We start from the raw sequence: 18,496 nt of genomic DNA, 5'->3' as shown, positions 1-18,496 counted from the left end.
AGTTTTCCATTGATCTATACCTCCCTGGCTTCAATTTAAAGTTATGTTTTAGTTTGCAAACTCTGGACCAAAGGGGAAAGGAAAACCAAATTGATATAAAAGTGCCTTTTTATTTGTTTTACCTTGTGTGTATGTATAAAATATTCCCAGGTTGTTTGTTCTGTATTCACACTTGTGACAAAGGTGAAGGCTTTGGCAAGCTGAGATGGGGGCGGGGAAGGCTGGGCAGGCAGGTCTGCCCGCACAGCTGCAGCCGACCTGCTGCAGTCTCTTTTCTCATTAAGAACGTGATGCCCGCAGTTGTGTCAGCTTGCCCTGCCCCGCCGCAGGCCCTGCGGGTTTGTGCCGAGCGTTCGGGCCACTCTCCAGGGCAGCGATGCTGTGGAGGGGACGGACCTGTTGGTGCAGCCGTTTGTTGGAGGGAGTCACTGCCGACGCTGCGGGCCGAGCCGGGGGACGAACACCGCCCGCGGTGCAGCCGTGAGCCGGGAAGCCCGCAAACGGCAGCCCCCGTTCTGCGGCACAGGCACGGCCCCGCCGGGCGGCCCCGCGGGGGCTCGCACACCCCCAGCCCCTCGGGGAGGTGTGGGGTCCCCGTGCGCCCGCAGCTCCCCGGGCCGGCAACAGGGGTTGCGGGCCGGCCCCGCGCCCCAGTCGGGCACCATTTCGGTGGCCCGGCCTCCAGCTGGCACGGCCGGGCGGGAAATGGCGGCGGCGGGGCAGGCCCGCGGGGCGGCTGCCGGAGCCCGGGCCCCGCCTGCTCGGCGGGGCGGTGCCGGCCGGCGCGGGAGGGAGGGAAGGAGGGATGGCGGCGGCGCGGAGGGTGCGGGCTGGGGACCCCCGCGCCGGCTTCAGGCGGCCGGCGGAGCCGGGCCCCGCCGTGCCGCAGGGGCTGATCCGGGCGGCTCGGAAGAGCGGGCAGCTAAACCTGTCGGGCCGGAGCCTCAGCGAGGGTGAGCGCGGGGAGCCGGCCCCGGGGCGGCGGGGGGCCCCGGCGGGGCCGCGCCGCGGCTTGCCCTGCCCTGTAGCCGGCGCGTACGGCGCTCCTGCCCCGCGCCTCGGCCACGCTCAGCCGCGGTTGCCGCCGTGCTGGGCCTGCCGCCCGCGCCCGTCTGCCTTCTGGCGGGAAGAGCCAAGCCGCTCTTCAGCTGAGGGAGCAGGCCGCGGTGCTTGCGGACCTGTGCCGCGGGCCTGGGGTGCCTCCCTGCGCTCGGCGGTGCCACCCGGTCAGGGCAGGAGGACTACAGATGGAGCAACAGCAATGAGTATTTCCAGCTATCTGCTTGCAGATCAGCTTACTTTTGGCCGTTGCTGGCCGATTGCCATTAGCTTGTTAGTGTCTGCTCTGGAAAAATGTCTCTTAAAAATACAATTGACTGTATGTGTGTATGTATATGACAGTGGAAGTTGTAGAGTAAATACATGAAGAATTTAATTGCTGCCTGTGTTTTGTGAACATAGTGCCTGATCATGTGTGGAGGATAAATTTGGATACTCCGGAGGAAGCTCATCAAAATCTCTCTTTTGGTGCTGAGGATCGCTGGTGGGAACAAACAGATCTGACCAAGCTGATACTCGCCTCAAACAAACTGCAGTGTCTTTCAGAGGATGTCAAACTGCTGCCCGCGCTCACTGTTCTGGATGTAAGTACGGTGATCCCATCATGGCAGGTGGGAAAATAAAGTCTTGGATCTTTGTTTTGCATTTCATTGCAGCGGTGGGCATGTAGAAGTGGCACAGGTGTATTCCCAAGATAAAGATTGTTACAGAGCACTCTGACAATGTATTGGTTTATGGGCTGGTAGGGGTTACTGTTTTGTGGAAACATACAGGAAATTTTATTATGGACACTGAAGGAAGAGCTACTACTGGATGCAGCCACCTTTCCTGCACACTTCCCCCCCCCCCCCCCCCTTCATATTTAATCTCTTAGTGTTTGCCATCAATTAAGTAGAATTTTGCAGATCAGCAGTTGCAATGTCACATTTGGTAATTGCTTTGAGGCACGTACATAGCTGTTAACTTGTGTACAGAATTATTTGCTGTATTAGGTGAGCAGAAACAATCTGAGATAGGTAAGGAAAATATACAAAGTAAGAATTAGTAAGTGTATTCTAAAAACTTGTATTTTCCAGGTGCATGATAATCAGCTGACATCACTTCCTTCTGCTTTAGGACAACTAGAAAATCTTCAGAAACTTGATGTCAGGTAAGTACACGTTGCAAAACTGGAACGTGAGAAATACCGCGGTGGCTTTTACAGTGCAAACAAGAGATTGCAGTATATCACGTTTTCTTTCAGAAAATTAATTTCAGATTTTTAACTAGAAAATATGAGTATATTGAGAATAGTAAGTTTTGAGTCAAAACTGATGATCATGCGTTAAAATTACTTTTAATGATCTGCAAAGTCACATTCTTGCCTGGAAGGTGAAAAATGGTGATATTTTGGATAATGACACAAGCAATATCTACATTCATTTCCTTCAGTCTGGCAGTTTTGAGTATAAAAATACTTTTCGTTGTGATCAACATACATTGTAAATAGTTGTATAGATCTTGTTATTGCTGGCAAGTTCATAACATTCTGTTTACTGGAGTAAATTTGCGCAGAGGGAGAAAGAGGCTACACTTGTCACTCTGAGTGTGAACTACATAAAGCCCCAAAAAAAGGTCCATCTGGAATATTGTAAATTCAGATAAGGATTAAAAGTATTCTTGAACAAATAAACAAACAAGCCTAATGAATTTCTCCCAGGAAACTAACCCATTGTAGAAGGCCGTAACAGTTGTAGGAGATGGATTTTTCTTAAGCGTGATGGTATCCTGAACAGTGAGCACATGTATATATGCCGCAACATGAGAATGTTTTTCAGAAGCCTGTCTGTCTGTCAGTGTAATTAATAGTTAAGTCTGTGCTGGCACAGAATATCCAGTGTATCTGATGCTGGATGTGCTTTGTGTGTGCTCTCACATCTGAAGGGTTTGTGTTTCAATAGGCTGTGGGTGGCTAAGATAAACCAGCTGATAAAAGTGTTGCAGCTGTAGTTTGGACAGCATCATGTGTAGCACAAGTGTTCTGTAAGTGGTTATGTTCTTAAAACTACTTAGTAATTGTTTTTTCCTTTTGTGTTCCATGTTTTAATACCAGCCACAACAAACTGAAAAGTGTCCCAGAAGAGTTGATGCAGTTGTCACATTTGAAGAGCCTTCTTCTTCATCACAATGAGCTGAGCCACTTGCCGGATGGATTTGGACAGCTTGTCAATTTAGAAGAATTAGTAAATTACAACTTTTTTAAAAACGCTTGTTTGTGCAGATATATCTGTGTTTTGCGCTGATATATCCATGTTTTGTTACTGCTAATTAAAAAAATCCATAGCTTAGATGGCAGAACTCTGAATATTCTAATGAGTATTCTAATGGTGGGCACAGTGGTGTGTTTTTGTTTTGTTTTGTGTTGGGTTTTTTTTGTCTTTTTTTTGTTTGAAACCAAGTTTTGCTCTTGGTTTGCCAAATATTTTAAGAAAAATCAAATCCCTTGTGATCTGTCAGTCAAGGGAGACTTTTTTTTCTTCTATTCACATTTCTGTCAGGGAGATCCTGAAGATATCAGCCATCTAATTTTAATGTTCTGCCAGTAATTAATTTTGCAGTAGCAATACTCGTGGGATATTTTAAACATCTCTTTCTAACCTCACTCTCTTCCTCTTTTTTTTTTAAAAAATCTTCAGGATCTATCCAACAACCATCTCACAGACATTCCAACAAGTTTTGCTTTGCTCATTAACTTAGTGCGACTCAATTTGTCTTGTAATCAGCTGAAGAACCTGCCTGCGGATATCAGTGTGATGAAAAGTAAATTACTTCCCTCAGATTATTAAATGCCATACAGCCAGTTCTGTAGTTATGTTCAGAAATATAGTGTATATTACTCAGGATTTTGAAAATATGTTCTTAAAAGAGCTAATGTATTCTCAAGAACGTTAGTTCAGAATGATTTTTAAAAAATCAGTTACAGCTGCTGTATATCAAACTGCAGTCCTCTTATGGTTCATATTTCTTGATAAGTGGGACATGGAGTGATGAGAAACACGTAAGGATTAATAAGTTCTGCTTAGAAGTTAATAGCCTTAAGGCTGCAGTAAGAAATTTGAAAATTTTTTGTCTTTATTGCATATTTTGAGTGGAAAGTAAAGATAAATGAGAGATAGTTGGAATTATTGGAGAGGAAAACCCCCTAAATTAGAGTGTGATAAAGTTCACTTCTAACATTTAAATATTAAATACAAAGCAATATTAGACCCTTTCTTGACAAGAGGTAGTATTTGTCAGTGTCATTGAAAGCATTCCAGAATGTTCTGTGAAGCATAAATGAAAAGCAGATGCCTTGTTTACAGAAATGTTGATGCTAACTGCTTTGATTTCTGTCAGAATTCTGTTTGGCGAAATGTTGTTATGTTTGTTTTGAAAACCAGGATATTTATGCTTCTGTAGAAAATCAGTTTTTATTTTACCTTCTTTTTCTGTCTGTCGTGGCATGCTTACTTCTGTAGGCTTAAGACTACTGGATTGTACTAAAAACTACCTGGAAACCGTACCTTCTCAGTTAGCAACTATGGCATCTTTGGAACAACTTTATCTGAGAAAAAATAAATTACGTTCCTTACCAGAATTTCCCTCATGCAAATTACTGAAGGTAAGGTTTGAAGTGGTCGGTATACTGCAAATCTGTTTGCTGTAAACTTTTAAAATAATGACTGTCACTTAAAGCACAAATTTTTGTGAAGTGCTGTGATCAAAAGTTCATAATTATTTGTCTAGAACTCCATTTAATACACCCTCATTTGCAATTACTGTCCACATTGGTCAGTCTTAAGGTCACTGGGAAGACAAGTTTGCAGCAGTGTTCTTCAGATTTGAAAAATAAAGGAAATACTTAAAGAGGAATGACTGAAAATCTAGATTTAGTATTGCCTGTAACAGTTGTGCTATGTTATTGTTTTATCTCTAGGAACATATTCTGGATAAATGTATTTTGTTCATTATAATTTTTTTATTTGTAACGGCAGAGAAAGTACTGGTTTTTTTTGTTTTTTCCTCTTCCTTCTAGCATAATTAGATCTTCCAGATATTTTGTAGCCTTAATTCCTGGTATGTTTAAAATCGAAAATCGCCTGTCTCAGAACATCAGAAATTTGTTACTCAATTCACAGAAAAATGATTGGGCCAAGTGAATGCCTTTATCGCTGTGTTGTTTTCAATGATCAAATCCATCAAAGAATGCAGATGCTTTATTTCTGCATAACTCCGAACTCAGTAGTTAAAATCCCAATCTATTTCAGCATTTTCTAACAAAATTCTTGGTGTTTGAAGTTGAGTGTCTTAGTCCATACAGCAGCATGTGTGTACATTCTTTTTGGTCTAAAGAACCATTCAATTTTTCCATTATAAATGAAACGTTTCCAATAGGGAGATGGAGAGCTACCCTCTCAACTTCCTATAACTTGACATTTAAGAAACTTCTTGAGTAAAGAAGTTGTTGACAAGTTCCTGACAAAAGTGGAGCAAATTTATTCCTGGCTTGGAAATTGAACTTAAAGCTGAGGGATCTGTGATGGTTCCAAAAAAGCTAAGTTCAGACTTGGGTCTCTCTTTGGAGTGTTTGATGTTTCATGTGCAGATGAAAGATAATAAGATCTATATTTTCTCCATGTCATCATCTGTTTTTGCCAATGTCATGACTTAGGAAATGAGTAAGTTACAAAGCAATCTTTCTAGAGTGACACAATTGTGGATGATCTTTGTTTCCATAGGAATTACATGCTGGTGAAAATCAGATCGAAATACTAAATGCAGAGAATTTGAAGCATCTGAATTCCCTCTCTGTACTGGAACTTAGAGACAACAAGATAAAATCGGTTCCTGATGAAATTACTCTGCTTCAGAAGTTGGAGCGACTTGACCTCGCCAACAATGATATCAGTAGGTAATATTAAAAGCTGTGTTGTGTCTGAGATGAGGCATAGCTAATGACATCTAATGACAACTAATTCTATAATGATGTATTGCACTTTGTAAAATGTAATTTAAAAAGGGCTCAGTCATAAAATGAACCATTTGTACATTGTGTAATTGTTATGGTCAAACTGTGCCTTTGTTAACTGTAGTATGTTCTGTATCTTTTTATTGGAACCTGAGGTTGAGAATACCAGGCCATCTGACAAACCATTGCAAATTCTTTAGAAATTGTTTGGAAGCCTCTTTGAAATGAGTTGTTTCCATTTGCAGGTTGCCTTATACGTTGGGGAACCTTCCTCAGCTGAAATTCCTGGCATTAGAGGGAAATCCTTTGAGAACCATTCGAAGAGACCTTCTGCAAGTAAGCACTGTAGACTGTATGTAAAGTTTGGTTATGTTGCATATGTACATGATCCAAATTGTGTAGCCAGAACAGTAAAAAAACCCCACAGAATATGCCCAGATTTCAAGTAACCTGTGCAACTTTAATCCATCTCTTTTGTTTGTGTGTATTGTGATTTGGGTACTCTTTCCACTCGAGTCTGATCCAGTGCATAAGACCATGGGGACTGTAGAATAAAGGCAGTCATTGCTTTCTGATGTGCTATAGAAGCTGTAATATATGTTGCAAATGAAGCAATAGGTCTGCTGCCTAATCCCGTTGCAATGCTGGGCGAGTACTTTACATCAGGCTTTTCCTAGATGTGCATGGATTTCTGTTTTTTGTTTCCTACTTCCCTGAATTAAGGATCTAGGATTCAATTTCCAAAGCATATTTGATGGCACATCCATTTTGAGCAATAACAAACTGATGTAGTATGTTTTCTTAAGAATAACATACACCTCAGATTTGCATTCCCTTTGTAGGTGACCGCCAAAGTGAAGGTGTGAGCTCTGTGTGAGCAAACTAGTATGTAGGGCAGGAGGGAGGCTGGAGCATGGGCACTACAGCTGCTATGGAATTGCCTGTTATTTTTATTCCGAGGCAGGCCCCTCTTCCTGTTGGTGGTATACATTACTTCTTTCTGTGTTTCTGCCAGTGTTATAAAATAAATGTTTACAAAGCACTGGGATTCTCTAAAAGTAAGCCTCAGTGAAGACTCTGTTGAAATGATTTTTTTTAGTATCTGTCAGAAGAGGCAAAACATTGTGTATCTGATTAAATGGGCATTGTATGCACTAAATTAATGAGCAAGGCCTCAGTGGGTGGAAGTCATACATGATTCCAGAGTTCAAACTTGGCTTAAAATGCGCAGACAAAGGAGTTTGAGTTCAGGTTGCCTGGTTACTTTAGTTCTGGTATTCTCTAGCTTCTGAGGATTTGCTGTCTTTCAAATGTAAGAGCATAGATGTGTGTAACTTCTTGTGTGTATTTCAGATTTGTAGCAAACGACAGGTACAAGGATTATGATATTTTATACTTAGACTGTCTTGATCCATTACCCACATGTGAATTCATATAACTGGAATTTTATATACTTACCTAGATTTTTTTACATTTGATTTAGAAGAGTAATTGGTAAAGCTTGTAGCGTTCCCCAGGCACCACTTAGAAGCAGGTGAATACTGAGATTAAGGATTGGCAGGTACTGGGGAGTAAGTGTAGCACAGCAGGCACTTGTCCTGTTTCTGGATGACTTTCTAGTAATTTTCTGTTAAATCCTAGTCTCTCCTTTTTGTGTAACATACCACCACATGGCTGATGAGCTTTGTCTTTCTGTCTGCTTTCCTCTCTGTGCAAGCCACATGACTTTACTCAGCTTTCTGTTTGATGACTACCTTTTCCTTAAAAGTTTTCAGGTTCTTCCATAGTGGCTTCCCTTGTCTTACGCAGCTCAGCACATGCTATGCGTAGTTGTGCCTGTAGTCAGTCCCGGTCTCCTCTGGCCTCTCTTTCTCAGTCTTGTGTCTTCTGTTTCTGTCATCTCACCAGATTCCTTGCGAGGATTCCTCCCTTTCCAACATCCACATTTTCCTTATCCCCTCTGCATTCAAATCAGCCAGTGTCTTACTGTGTGTAATACAGATGGCAGCTGGAATGAGAAATGTTAATTCATATTCAGCACTTTAGTTCAGTCCCTGGTTTTAAAGCATCAAGGAGAAGCATGTAAAAACTGTAAGGAAAACCTAGCTTTATCCTAAAATAAATGGCCTTGTGAGATTATGCTTGATTACTCATAGACTTTGTTTTACCAGTAGAAGTTGCTGTGACAGGATAGAAAGTAAAGTCTTCGGAGGATCAAGCTGTTAAAAATTCATGCAAATTATGTAAACTGCAGTGGTTTTCTCAGAGGTTATAATTTTGTACATAAAAAGTCACCAAAGCACTGAACAGTCAGCTTCCTTGACAAAATTTAAATGTCTTCTCCAAAGCGTAATTGTACTAGACCTTCTGCAAGGGAAGATTAAGTTCATTTTTCCCTTGCTCTTGGAACCGGGTAACTACTTAAGATAAAAAGCTAAAAATGTGGAGCCTGGGGTAGTGATATGGGATTGGAAGTTTTCAGCTGGAATAAAACAAAATTGTAAATAAGCAAGTTGATCAGCTGCTGCAAAGAGGAGGGTTTTTCTATGGGCAGCCTTAGGTGGATTTTATAGTCAGCAGTGCCACAGGCTCCACCTGTGTGACTGGAATTGTCATTCTTCATTGTCAAAACAGCTGTGTAAACACTGGCTGGCAAATGCTTACTGTTTTTTTTTATTTTTTAAAGAAAGGCACCCAGGAACTTCTGAAATATCTAAGAAGCAAAATCCAAGGTATGTTGCTGTATTGCATTGCAGTTTAAAGAGAACCTTCTTAAGAAATTAAACTAGAACCTATGGAGGGTAGTTTTTTAAATCCAGGTTTCTCCAGTTCTCCTGCAATAAGAATTTTCTTTACACTTTGCTTTTATATCTCAACACTGTTTCTCTTTCTTATTTTATTAGATAATACTGAATAACAAACAGTCCCTACTGAGGACTATAATTTAGTAAAATAATCATTTTTCCCCTGGTCCCTTTATGCATTTTGCATGAGGAATTCCAGTAGCTTTTTTATTTTTCCTCCGAACATCAACATGGGAAGTTTTATGTAAGGGGATCTTCCTTTTAAGCTTGCCATCTGTCTGCTGGCTTGGTCACTATACTGTAACCAAGAGTAGGTGACATTTTGCAGAGATATTATGTATTACTTATGTAATAGCATGGGCGGTGCAGTCCTGTGATTCCCAGAAGTACACGTGTGGAAATTCTGCCTTCAAGTCTTGGCGATGCCATGAAGTCTACCTCATAGCTGACTAAGAATATAAAAAGTTTTGGGGAGAAAGTAGCTGATTTATTTTAAACATCATTCTAATCCTGGCCTGTTAGAATTTATCTTCCTACTGTCCAGTAGCCTTGATCCCAACATTTCCTAGAGAAATAATTAAAAAGACATAAAGCAGAAAATGAGATTAAATGTTTCAAGGTGATTCTCTGCGCAAATGCGCTGTGTTTTTTGCAGAGTCCTCTCTTGTATGCAAAGCTCTGTCTCTGTGGATTAAAAAGCACCTAGATGATTCTGTCTCACGTTTCTCTAACAGATACGGTACTTTGTGAAAATGAACCTGTAGTATTAAAACAGACAAAAACCTGTGAGTTGCTTCAGCGCACTCAGGTCATTTTCCAGATTGATACTGGGGCTTCTAATTCACTGAGCTACTTTGGCATTTGGATTTGTTTTTTTCTTTTCTGTGTTTTCTAAACAAAATAGCAGAGATATAGTTTATTTTTTGTTATATGGGAAACAGGCTGTCAGAGTCCTTAAGCAGCTTGCATACTGAGAAGATGAAATCCTTTCAAACCAGGACTTCAGTTTACCATCTCTAGAGATCTTAATCTTTCTTAAGTTTTAAAACATAAAGTAGTCAAAATATCTGCATTCACTGGTCATGTTAAATATGATATTTATATTTATGATTATGCTGCACTTAAATGGCAAAAAATGCTTAACTTCTCAAATTAGAAGGAGCCTTGATGATACATGTAAGCAACTTTTATTGAAAATGCTATGTGTGCATTTTCCTTTTAAAGTGGATTTTCTATCCATCTGCCAGAGGATGGCAGTATTAATTAGGTTACTGCAGCATATAAAATTGCTTCAAAATGTCAGTTTCTGTGCAAATCTGACATTATTAACTTAACAGAAATTGAATAATAAAATAATTGAATGCTAGGGGACGTACTCAGAAGCTTATCTGGTGAACTATAATAATATAATTGTGGATAATAAAATCAGCTAATGTCTTGTATGTACAACAGTGCTTGTGATTTTACTCTACCTGTTATGGTATCTGAGTTGAAGCTAAAGCAGTAGCAGTCCTGTTTCTGTGGAGGTTTAAACTGGAAGAAGGCCTCTTTTTTTGCTTGGTTTTGACCTTTTTGACCTTCCTTAATGAAAGGATAACTAGCTGCTGTTAGGTGCAATTGTTATAGACTTTTATTCGTGAATACTACTGAGTTTCCATAGAGTTTTGTTCAATTTCTTTTAGCAGAAGTTGGATTTATCATATATTTGGACTTCTAGCTAGGTTTTACCTCACTGATGCGTATGTGGATCCCTGGGGTGTGATGCCACACCTCAGATGTGCAGAACAATGCTTTTAATCTGCATTTCTTAAATATTCAAAGTAGCCTTGCAACACCACGAGCTTTTTTTGTGTGGATTGTAGGTAGTAATCAAAAGGAACTTAACAGAGAACAGTGTGATGAAAGTTTATAAGTATTAATGTTTAAAAAAAAATTGTGGCCGAATTTGCTGTTTTGGGTATAGGTGGTGTAGGTAATTTGTAGCCCAGATTCCTTGTTTATCATTGTTTCTAGCTCCTTGCCCCACAGAGGCTGCTGCCTAACATAACAGCTAGCATAACATCTCTATGGCTTCCTGACCAGTTTTTAAAAATGCGAGTCGTCCCCTCTCCCTCTCACCTCCCCAAAACCAAACAAACCAGAAGCCCAAGATTACAAAAAATCTAAAATCTTTACAATCTTGATTCTTGAAATCATCTGAATCAGATTGTATTCCATTGAGCCAGGATACAGGAAGAATTAAAAAAGTGTGATGGCAGGTGACTAGGGACACCGAACCTTTCCATCCTGGTCATTCAGAACACCACAGCTGGCTGCAGCCTGTAGTTTGTGTGACTGTATATGCTTGTTATCTCTAGATGATGTGACTAGGCCAAATGAAGAGCCTCCTGTGACAGCCATGACTCTCCCAAGTGAGTCAAGGATTAACATGCATGCCATAACATCACTAAAGTTATTGGAATATAGGTACGTGTTTTGAAATATTACCTATTTTTAAAGCTGTAAGAATACTTTTCTATTTTTTGACACACACCCCTGCAAAAACTGGCTGCGAATCCTGCAGCATTTGTGCATTTTTAACTTTGTGTGCTCAGGAATAGGCAGATTTGAATTGCCAGGGTTTTTAATTATTTCATTGTAATCAAATATCCCACAGTAATGTTCCTGTTAGAAATGCTTAATACCTTCAGGTGCTTTTAATACCTTTTAAACTTCTTTAGCAGTTTTCATTAAGTCTCAGATTATCTTGTAGTAGGTGAGTCCCTCTTTGGTTATTTCTTAAATGTAACCAACAATGTAACTTGTTAGGCTGGGAAAGGGGAAGAACAGTGTTTGCTGAGACCTGCTGGTGAAATGCATAGTGCTGCTGTGAGCTGGAACGTGGAAAGGACCTTGCTGTGGTGAAAGGGCTGGGCTGGCCACAAATGTTCATTTGTGATCCCAAATAGAGTCGTTACTCACTGAGCTGAGAGGGGGAAATCTGTTTAATGCCAGTCTTGCTACCCTTTCTGGCCCACTGTAGCACTTTACACATTTGTTGAGGTAGTGGCATAACTCGGCTGATTTTTTCTTAAGCAAGGTAACAGATCAGGGTGCCGGTGTGAAGTGACGCTGTTGTCCAGGTGCCATGTAACACTGTACAGTGAATGGTAGCTTTCTGATTAACAGTCCTTCGAGGACTTCAAACTGTAGATATTTATGTATCTATTCTACTACTCATCTTTTTCTACAAGAACAGGAAAATGTCTTGTTAATAGGAAATTGTTAACTTGTCCATGTTATCCAGCTTAAATGCTTTCCATTGTGTAGTGAGAAGCAGGCAGCTGTGATTCCCGATGAACTGTTCAATGCGGTCAGAGGCAATCCGGTCACTACTGTCAACTTCAGCAAAAACCAGCTGAGTGAAATTCCTCCAAGGTACTTTTGTAAAGGTCATTCTCTATTCGTTGCTTTCTTTTTCATTTTTGTTCCTCAGCACCTTGTGTTTTCCTGAATTGAGTAGATTTACACTTTATGCGGTGTATGTGGTTGTATATGCACACAACACATAAATGAAAGTATAATTGGGAAGCTGAATAAGGCACTTGTGTTTCTAGTACAGATAGCCTGCAGGTGGGTCTGTTGATTAACGTGAAGATGGCGGTAAAAAGCAGCTTGGCTGTACTCAATATTGCTTTCATTACATGTTGTTTTTCATCTTGCTTTGCTAAGCGTTGTTGAAATGAATGGTGAGAGAGTGATGTGACTTCTCATAATAATGAAGTGCTGTATTTAGCTACAGTGTAGTATTGTTTTCTCTATAAAGCAGTCTTTTTCCTATATGAAGATAATTCACCACTTTATTGGGTGAGAACTTCATAATATAGCTGAGGTTCTGTTTAAATTCAGTGTCTTCAGATAGCATAATTGTTTGTGGTTCTTTTTTTAAGGAAGCCTGAACAATTTCCGTGCCTTTTTTCTTGATAGGTTTTCTGTCTCATCGCATAGCGTTTGATATTATTGCACTTGTTATGTCATCCACAGTTAAGGAGAAGCATTCTCTTAACATTAATGGAATAAATAGTCTTTTTGTGTGAGGAGGAAGGTTACTGCATCTCTGGTAACCTTCATTTCATAAGAAAATCATGAAAGCTGATTTTTAAGGTTACCACCACGTTTGTGGGGGTAGCTTATTTCCATTCTTGGACCCAAGCGTGCTGAACATTTAACCTTTAGCACATAGAGCTTGAAGAGGCGTGATCTTTTTCTTATAGGAAAAAAATTGCTCCTCAGCACAGTTTCTAGAAAATCAATTTAGCAACATAATGCCTGTGCCTCCTATGCTTTTTCTCTATATTAGAGGCTGCTGCATTCACTGGGGATAGGTGTAGGTGTGCAGCCGCTAGGTGCTAGACAATTCAGTGGCAAGCAAGATAGGAGAGAGGAGTATTTTGTCATTTAGTTACCTTTTATTTTTAGGGCTAAACCAGAGAATCTATTGTAGGGAATTTTTTTTTTTGGAGGGGGGCTTTTACACTAAAGCATCTTAATACAATACCCTTTTACAAGAAGCAGCAAATGCTATGTTTCCTGGAATTTGTAATCGGAGAACAGTGGGACAGAAAGGTAGAAATAAAATAACAATGTCTTTCTGTTTGTTTGACTGCTAAAGAAGATGGATAGAGTCTTTTGTTAAAATATTTACAGGGCAGGAGATGGCAGTGATGGCCATATGTGCCATAGTTTCTGAAAATACCTCTTAACTGCATTTACGTGAGCAGGCTTTTGTAGTAAAATTTACTCTCCTAATCAATGAAAGAAAATTTACTCTCCCAATAACTTTAGTTAGATGATTCTGAGCTTTGTCTTTCATCAAGTGTAAGATGCCAGGACAGGCAACTTTCACAGGTGGAACTTTCCATTATCTTCACAAAACTGCTTCTGAAATGTCAGGTGTCCTTGATTTATGGAATAAAGCAGGGTTTTTTTCAATAATTTAGAAAACAGAATGCAAACGTGAGCTTACATAATAAAAGTATATTCGTGTTGGCTTTCAGGATCGTGGAGCTGAAAGACTCAGTTTGTGCTGTCAGCCTTGGCTTCAATAAAATCTCATCTATTTCCTTGGAGCTCTGCATGCTCCATAAATTGACACATTTGGATATCAGGTTTGTGACGTGTGTTGGACTTCCTTTCTCTAACTTATTTTAATGCCTTTTTAAACCAGCCATCTGTTACAGTGGAATAGCAGTACTGAAATAATTTTTCATTTCCCAAAATGCCTCCGTGACAGTTGAATGACCGGCAGATTGGAAATAGCAAGTGGCCTAGATTTAGGCATTGCTTAAAGAAAAACAGAAAAAAACCCAAGTGGCCAAGCTCTGAGACTTGCTGTGATGAAAGGTCTTGCCTCAGTCATAAAAAGGTTGACAGGGATGTTAAGTTGCTATTTAAAAGCAACCCCCAGCCACCCCATAAAAGAAAACCACCCCCCAAAATCCTGGAGGGTAGTTGGGAAGTGGTACAGGCAGGGTACAAATCCTGTTGTGCTGCCTGAATCTGAAGCTGTCTGTGGCTGTTTTGTTTGCAACAGATTGCTACTTACTGTCATTTTACCTTCTCCAACTCCTGAATAATACACAATTGGGATTAGCTTCCTGGCATTTTGTCTTTGGTGTTTCACAAAATGAAAAGTAGCAAAGTGCGGCTGCAGACAGGTTTTAATTTTGGCTTGATCTAAAGTAATCTGCTTGTGTCTGGAGAGAGTCCAGCGAGGGGCCACCAAGCTGGAGGGTCTGGAGCATCTTTCCTCCGAGGAGAGGCTGGCAGAGCTGGGGCTGCTCAGCCTGGAGCAGAGCTCAGGGGTCTCGTCCGTGTGCGCAGACACCCGCAGGGAGGGTGCTGAGGACAGAGCCAGGCTCCTCCTGTGGTGCCCAGGGGCATGACCGGAGGCAACGGGCACACAGGGACACCCAGGGAGGGTCCCTCTGGACACCAGGAGACACTTGTCCCTGTGAGGGTGACTGAGCGCTGGCACAGGTTGTTCAGGGAGGTGAGGGAGTCTCCATCCTTGGAGAGCCCCAGAACCCAACCGGATGGGGCCCTGTGCCACCTGCGCCAGGGGCTCAGACCAGATGAGCTCCAGAGGTCCCTGCCACCTCCAACCAGCCAGTGATTCTGTGGTGTACATGCTGCCGATGGAGGAGCGAGGCTGAAGACCACAGAAATGTGTGATCATATTGAGATTGATGAGGGAACGAGGTTGAATATCTTGGTGATTAAGGATTTAGGTCTAAGTCTGGGCATCTTGTAGTGAGTGGTCTGCATTTTTCTGGAGTGGCTCTTTGTGTCACACTCAGGCTCTAGGGGTTTGTAAGGACAAACAAGGTGTCTTCCTTGTATTTAAGAAGCTTCTGAATGGCTTCCTGTTGTGGGAAACACTACGTTGACAGTAGCCGTAAACGAGTTCGTTACAGCTATTAGATAGTGGGCTAAAAGAATTTTGAAGAAGTTTAGAGTTATCCTACTGATTCACTTTGGCACCAAGATGTGGGCGGCTTCTTAAGCTTTCCTCTGAAACACAAGGAGCTGAAGTGCTGGGCAGGTTTGTGGAGTTGTTAGATGCTTTGAAGTACTTGGGAATCTTTAGAGGACAGACTTTACATCTCCTGCTGGCAGAAATGAGAATGCAAACTGGCTTGCAGTAGCAAGCATCTGTACTTGAACATGGGCTTGACCCATTTATGAAGCAATTAATTGGTTTAAGACAGCATGTTGGCACTGGTAAATATGCATATTCTGTCTCTGTGGATTCTTAACTAGACTTTCATAGAAGTTAGTGATTATTTTTTGTCTTCATTTGATACACAGAAATAACTTTTTGACATCTTTACCTGAGGAAATGGAGGCACTGACAAGACTGCAAATAATAAATCTTTCTTTTAATAGGTGAGCAACTATTTAGATTTTTTAAAAAATATACAATAATAAAAAGAACTGAGCCAAATTCAATGTTATTTTCATGTGATGTAAGAATGAGGAGGTGCTTAATCAGCAGGCTGTGAGCGATGAAGTGAATATACTACTTTACACAATGGGTAGTGTATTTTGGGAACTTTCCGCCGCAAACGTTTTGGAGAGAGGCAGTAGCAACAGGTTAAAAAAGGGATTAAACAATGTTGTGAATTATATAGATCCAAAAATGGATGCCAACAGGACTACCCTCCAGCATCCATGAGACAGCCATTCCAAAAAACACAAGGGGAGTGGTTGGCAGGAAGCAGGCAAGCGGTGTCCCTGAGGGGCACCTGCTGCTGCTCTTGCAGCAGAGGCAGGGCTGGGCCGGAAGCAGCCTTCCTCCACCTCGGCGGGGTGTTTCTGAAGTACACGAGAGAAGAGCTGGCCTCCCTTCCTTACGCTGGCGAGTCATGTTCTGGGAGACAGCCAGTCTTGTAAAATGAACGCAGTCAGCCTGCAGTTCTGTTAGAGGTGCTGAACTGGCACTCATTTTTGAATGTGCGCGTTTTGTTGACCTTTTTCACGATGTGCAAGGTAAAAGAATGGATTCTTTCTGCTTTCAGAGCGGTATGTTTAAACGTGTACCTTAAACGATAAGGCTGAAATGTTGTCTGATGTTTAAAGGCTGCTAATTTTGTTAATGCCCTGTTTCTGCTCCATTTCTGACTTTCATTGGTTTGCCTCCTTTTTCTTCTTGAAGATTTAAAGTATTTCCCAGCGTCCTTTATCACATCCTAGCACTGGAGACTATCCTGCTCAGTAACAACCAGGTTGGGTCCATAGACCCTCTGCAGCTAAAGAAGATGGACAGGCTTGGAACACTGGACCTTCAGAATAACGATCTCCTCCAGGTGCCACCGGAACTTGGAAACTGTGAAACTCTAAGGTGTGTGTTCTAAGTCTATGTAGCGACCTGTTTTATAAAAAATATATCGTGACTGATTTCTTCAGGGCTTGTATCATCAGAAGAAAAAGTATTACTTGGCAGTATATGTTCATGTAGGTCTTGATACATAAAAAAGGTCTCTCTTAGCATTTGTAAAACAGTTAAATTCCTTCCTTGTTTTCTCAGTATTGTAGAGAACTGGGGGCAGTTGTTTCATGATTAAAAAAAAAAAAAGAAAGGGTATGTTGCTTTGTGTAGATCTAATGTTGGAACCGAAGTCAGTTACACGCGCCTGTGTGTACAGACCCGCTGGTGGTACACCTGCAGACAAGCCGGTTAGCCAGGCAGGCCAGCTGATACATTCAGCTCCTTCCCGCTGCGTGTAACTCGCGTTGCTGCAAAAGAGACGGGATAACATTCTCAAAATAACCTATAACGAGAGGTGGCTGTGAACACCCTTACATAATGCACACCAAAGGGGACGGTTAGGCATAAGCGGTCTGTCTTGTTAAAGACAAATTGCTGGTCCCTGTGGCTTTCTCCTTTTAAGGAAAGTTTCCGGAAGGACTTCAAAAATACAAAATAAAACACCACCGCCACCCCCACAAGCAAAAACCTCCGCAGAGATTTATGCATGCCAAAGAGGCTAGCAGCTAAGCTGGAAATGGGAGGGTTGCAAATTAACGTAGTTTTCCTTTTTTACTGTACCGTTTCTGTATTTCAGAAGTTCTTTTTCTCACCCTCTCTTCTGGCAGAGGCTTGCTGAAGAAGTAGGGTATGTGTGTATTATGCGTCTACAGTAATATATCACCACTGATTTATTAGCATAAATTAAAATTCAGATGTCTCTAAAGAAGATAAGTTAGTGTGAACTAGGGAAGCAGGAATTAAAATTCTTTTATTGGAACAGAAGAGGAATTAGTTATGAATTTCAGAAGATTTAAAAACCTCTGTGCAGCTTATGAACATGTTGGTACAACGTCTATACAAGTAACTGAAACCCTCTCATTTTTTCTAGGACACTTCTGTTAGAGGGAAACCCGTTCCGCACTCCCCGGGCAGCCATTCTGGCAAAAGGAACAGCTGCAGTGCTGGAGTACCTGAGAAGCCGCATTCCTGCTTGATACAACAGCCCGTGTCCTTGGCAGACTTGGGAATCCCAGTACAAGCCAGGCCTTACCCCATCCGACCAAAGGCTGCCGGGTTTGACTGCCTTCCTCCCACCTCGTCAGCTCATTGGTAACCTGGCCTGTGCCATAAAGCGTTTACAGTGGTGTTTATAGTTTGCATGTTAAGAATGAACTCGCCTGTGAAATACTTTCCCCTCAAGGCTGCACGTTTGGGGAGTGCGTTTTAAGATACCACAACCGATGTTTACACTTTCCGTAATAAAAATACCACTGAAACTGCCTTCAGTAAATGGGGATAATGTTTGTTCTACAGTTAAGCTAATTTTTAAAAAGAATTGTCACCACTGAAGTATTTGAGCAAAAGGCAGAAGCAGCCGCTTTGATTTTTGTATGCCTGTTTTATAATCTCCTGTAAGGTATTTGGTCGCTCTTCACTGCTGCCTCAAAAAATTGGCTGCTGGTTTGTACGTGATGAAACACACGAACTGTACGATGATGTAAGGGCATGGTCCGAGACGTGCTGCAGCCGTGTGCGTGCCTCACGTACAAGGTGGTTGATGTTGGTAGCTGCATTGGAACAATAAATGTTTCCTGTTGGCTGTATGGTTTGGGGTTTTTTTAAGTATACACTGTA

The 18,496-nt window shown here is 41.4% G+C and overlaps 1 protein-coding gene across 1 annotated transcript; it reads left to right on the top strand.

Moving 5' to 3' along the window:
- Positions 1 to 767: 767 nt before the first annotated feature.
- Positions 768 to 18,465, top strand: LRRC40 (leucine rich repeat containing 40). Its single transcript, XM_040610696.1, has 15 exons — positions 768 to 953; positions 1,462 to 1,643; positions 2,136 to 2,209; positions 3,152 to 3,281; positions 3,735 to 3,858; positions 4,557 to 4,699; positions 5,817 to 5,989; positions 6,292 to 6,382; positions 8,733 to 8,778; positions 11,208 to 11,316; positions 12,160 to 12,267; positions 13,887 to 13,997; positions 15,700 to 15,777; positions 16,547 to 16,732; positions 17,751 to 18,465. The coding sequence occupies exons 1-15, from the start codon at positions 806 to 808 to the stop codon at positions 17,854 to 17,856; spliced, it is 1,809 nt and encodes a 602-aa protein (XP_040466630.1). The 5' UTR covers positions 768 to 805; the 3' UTR covers positions 17,857 to 18,465.
- The last annotated feature ends 31 nt before the right edge of the window (positions 18,466 to 18,496 follow it).

This window comes from Falco naumanni, chromosome 11 (assembly GCF_017639655.2).
Source record: "Falco naumanni isolate bFalNau1 chromosome 11, bFalNau1.pat, whole genome shotgun sequence".
Classification (NCBI taxonomy): domain Eukaryota; kingdom Metazoa; phylum Chordata; class Aves; order Falconiformes; family Falconidae; genus Falco; species Falco naumanni.
The sequence above is the reverse complement of the archived record's forward strand: the minus strand, read 5'-3'. Positions and strand labels throughout refer to the sequence as shown.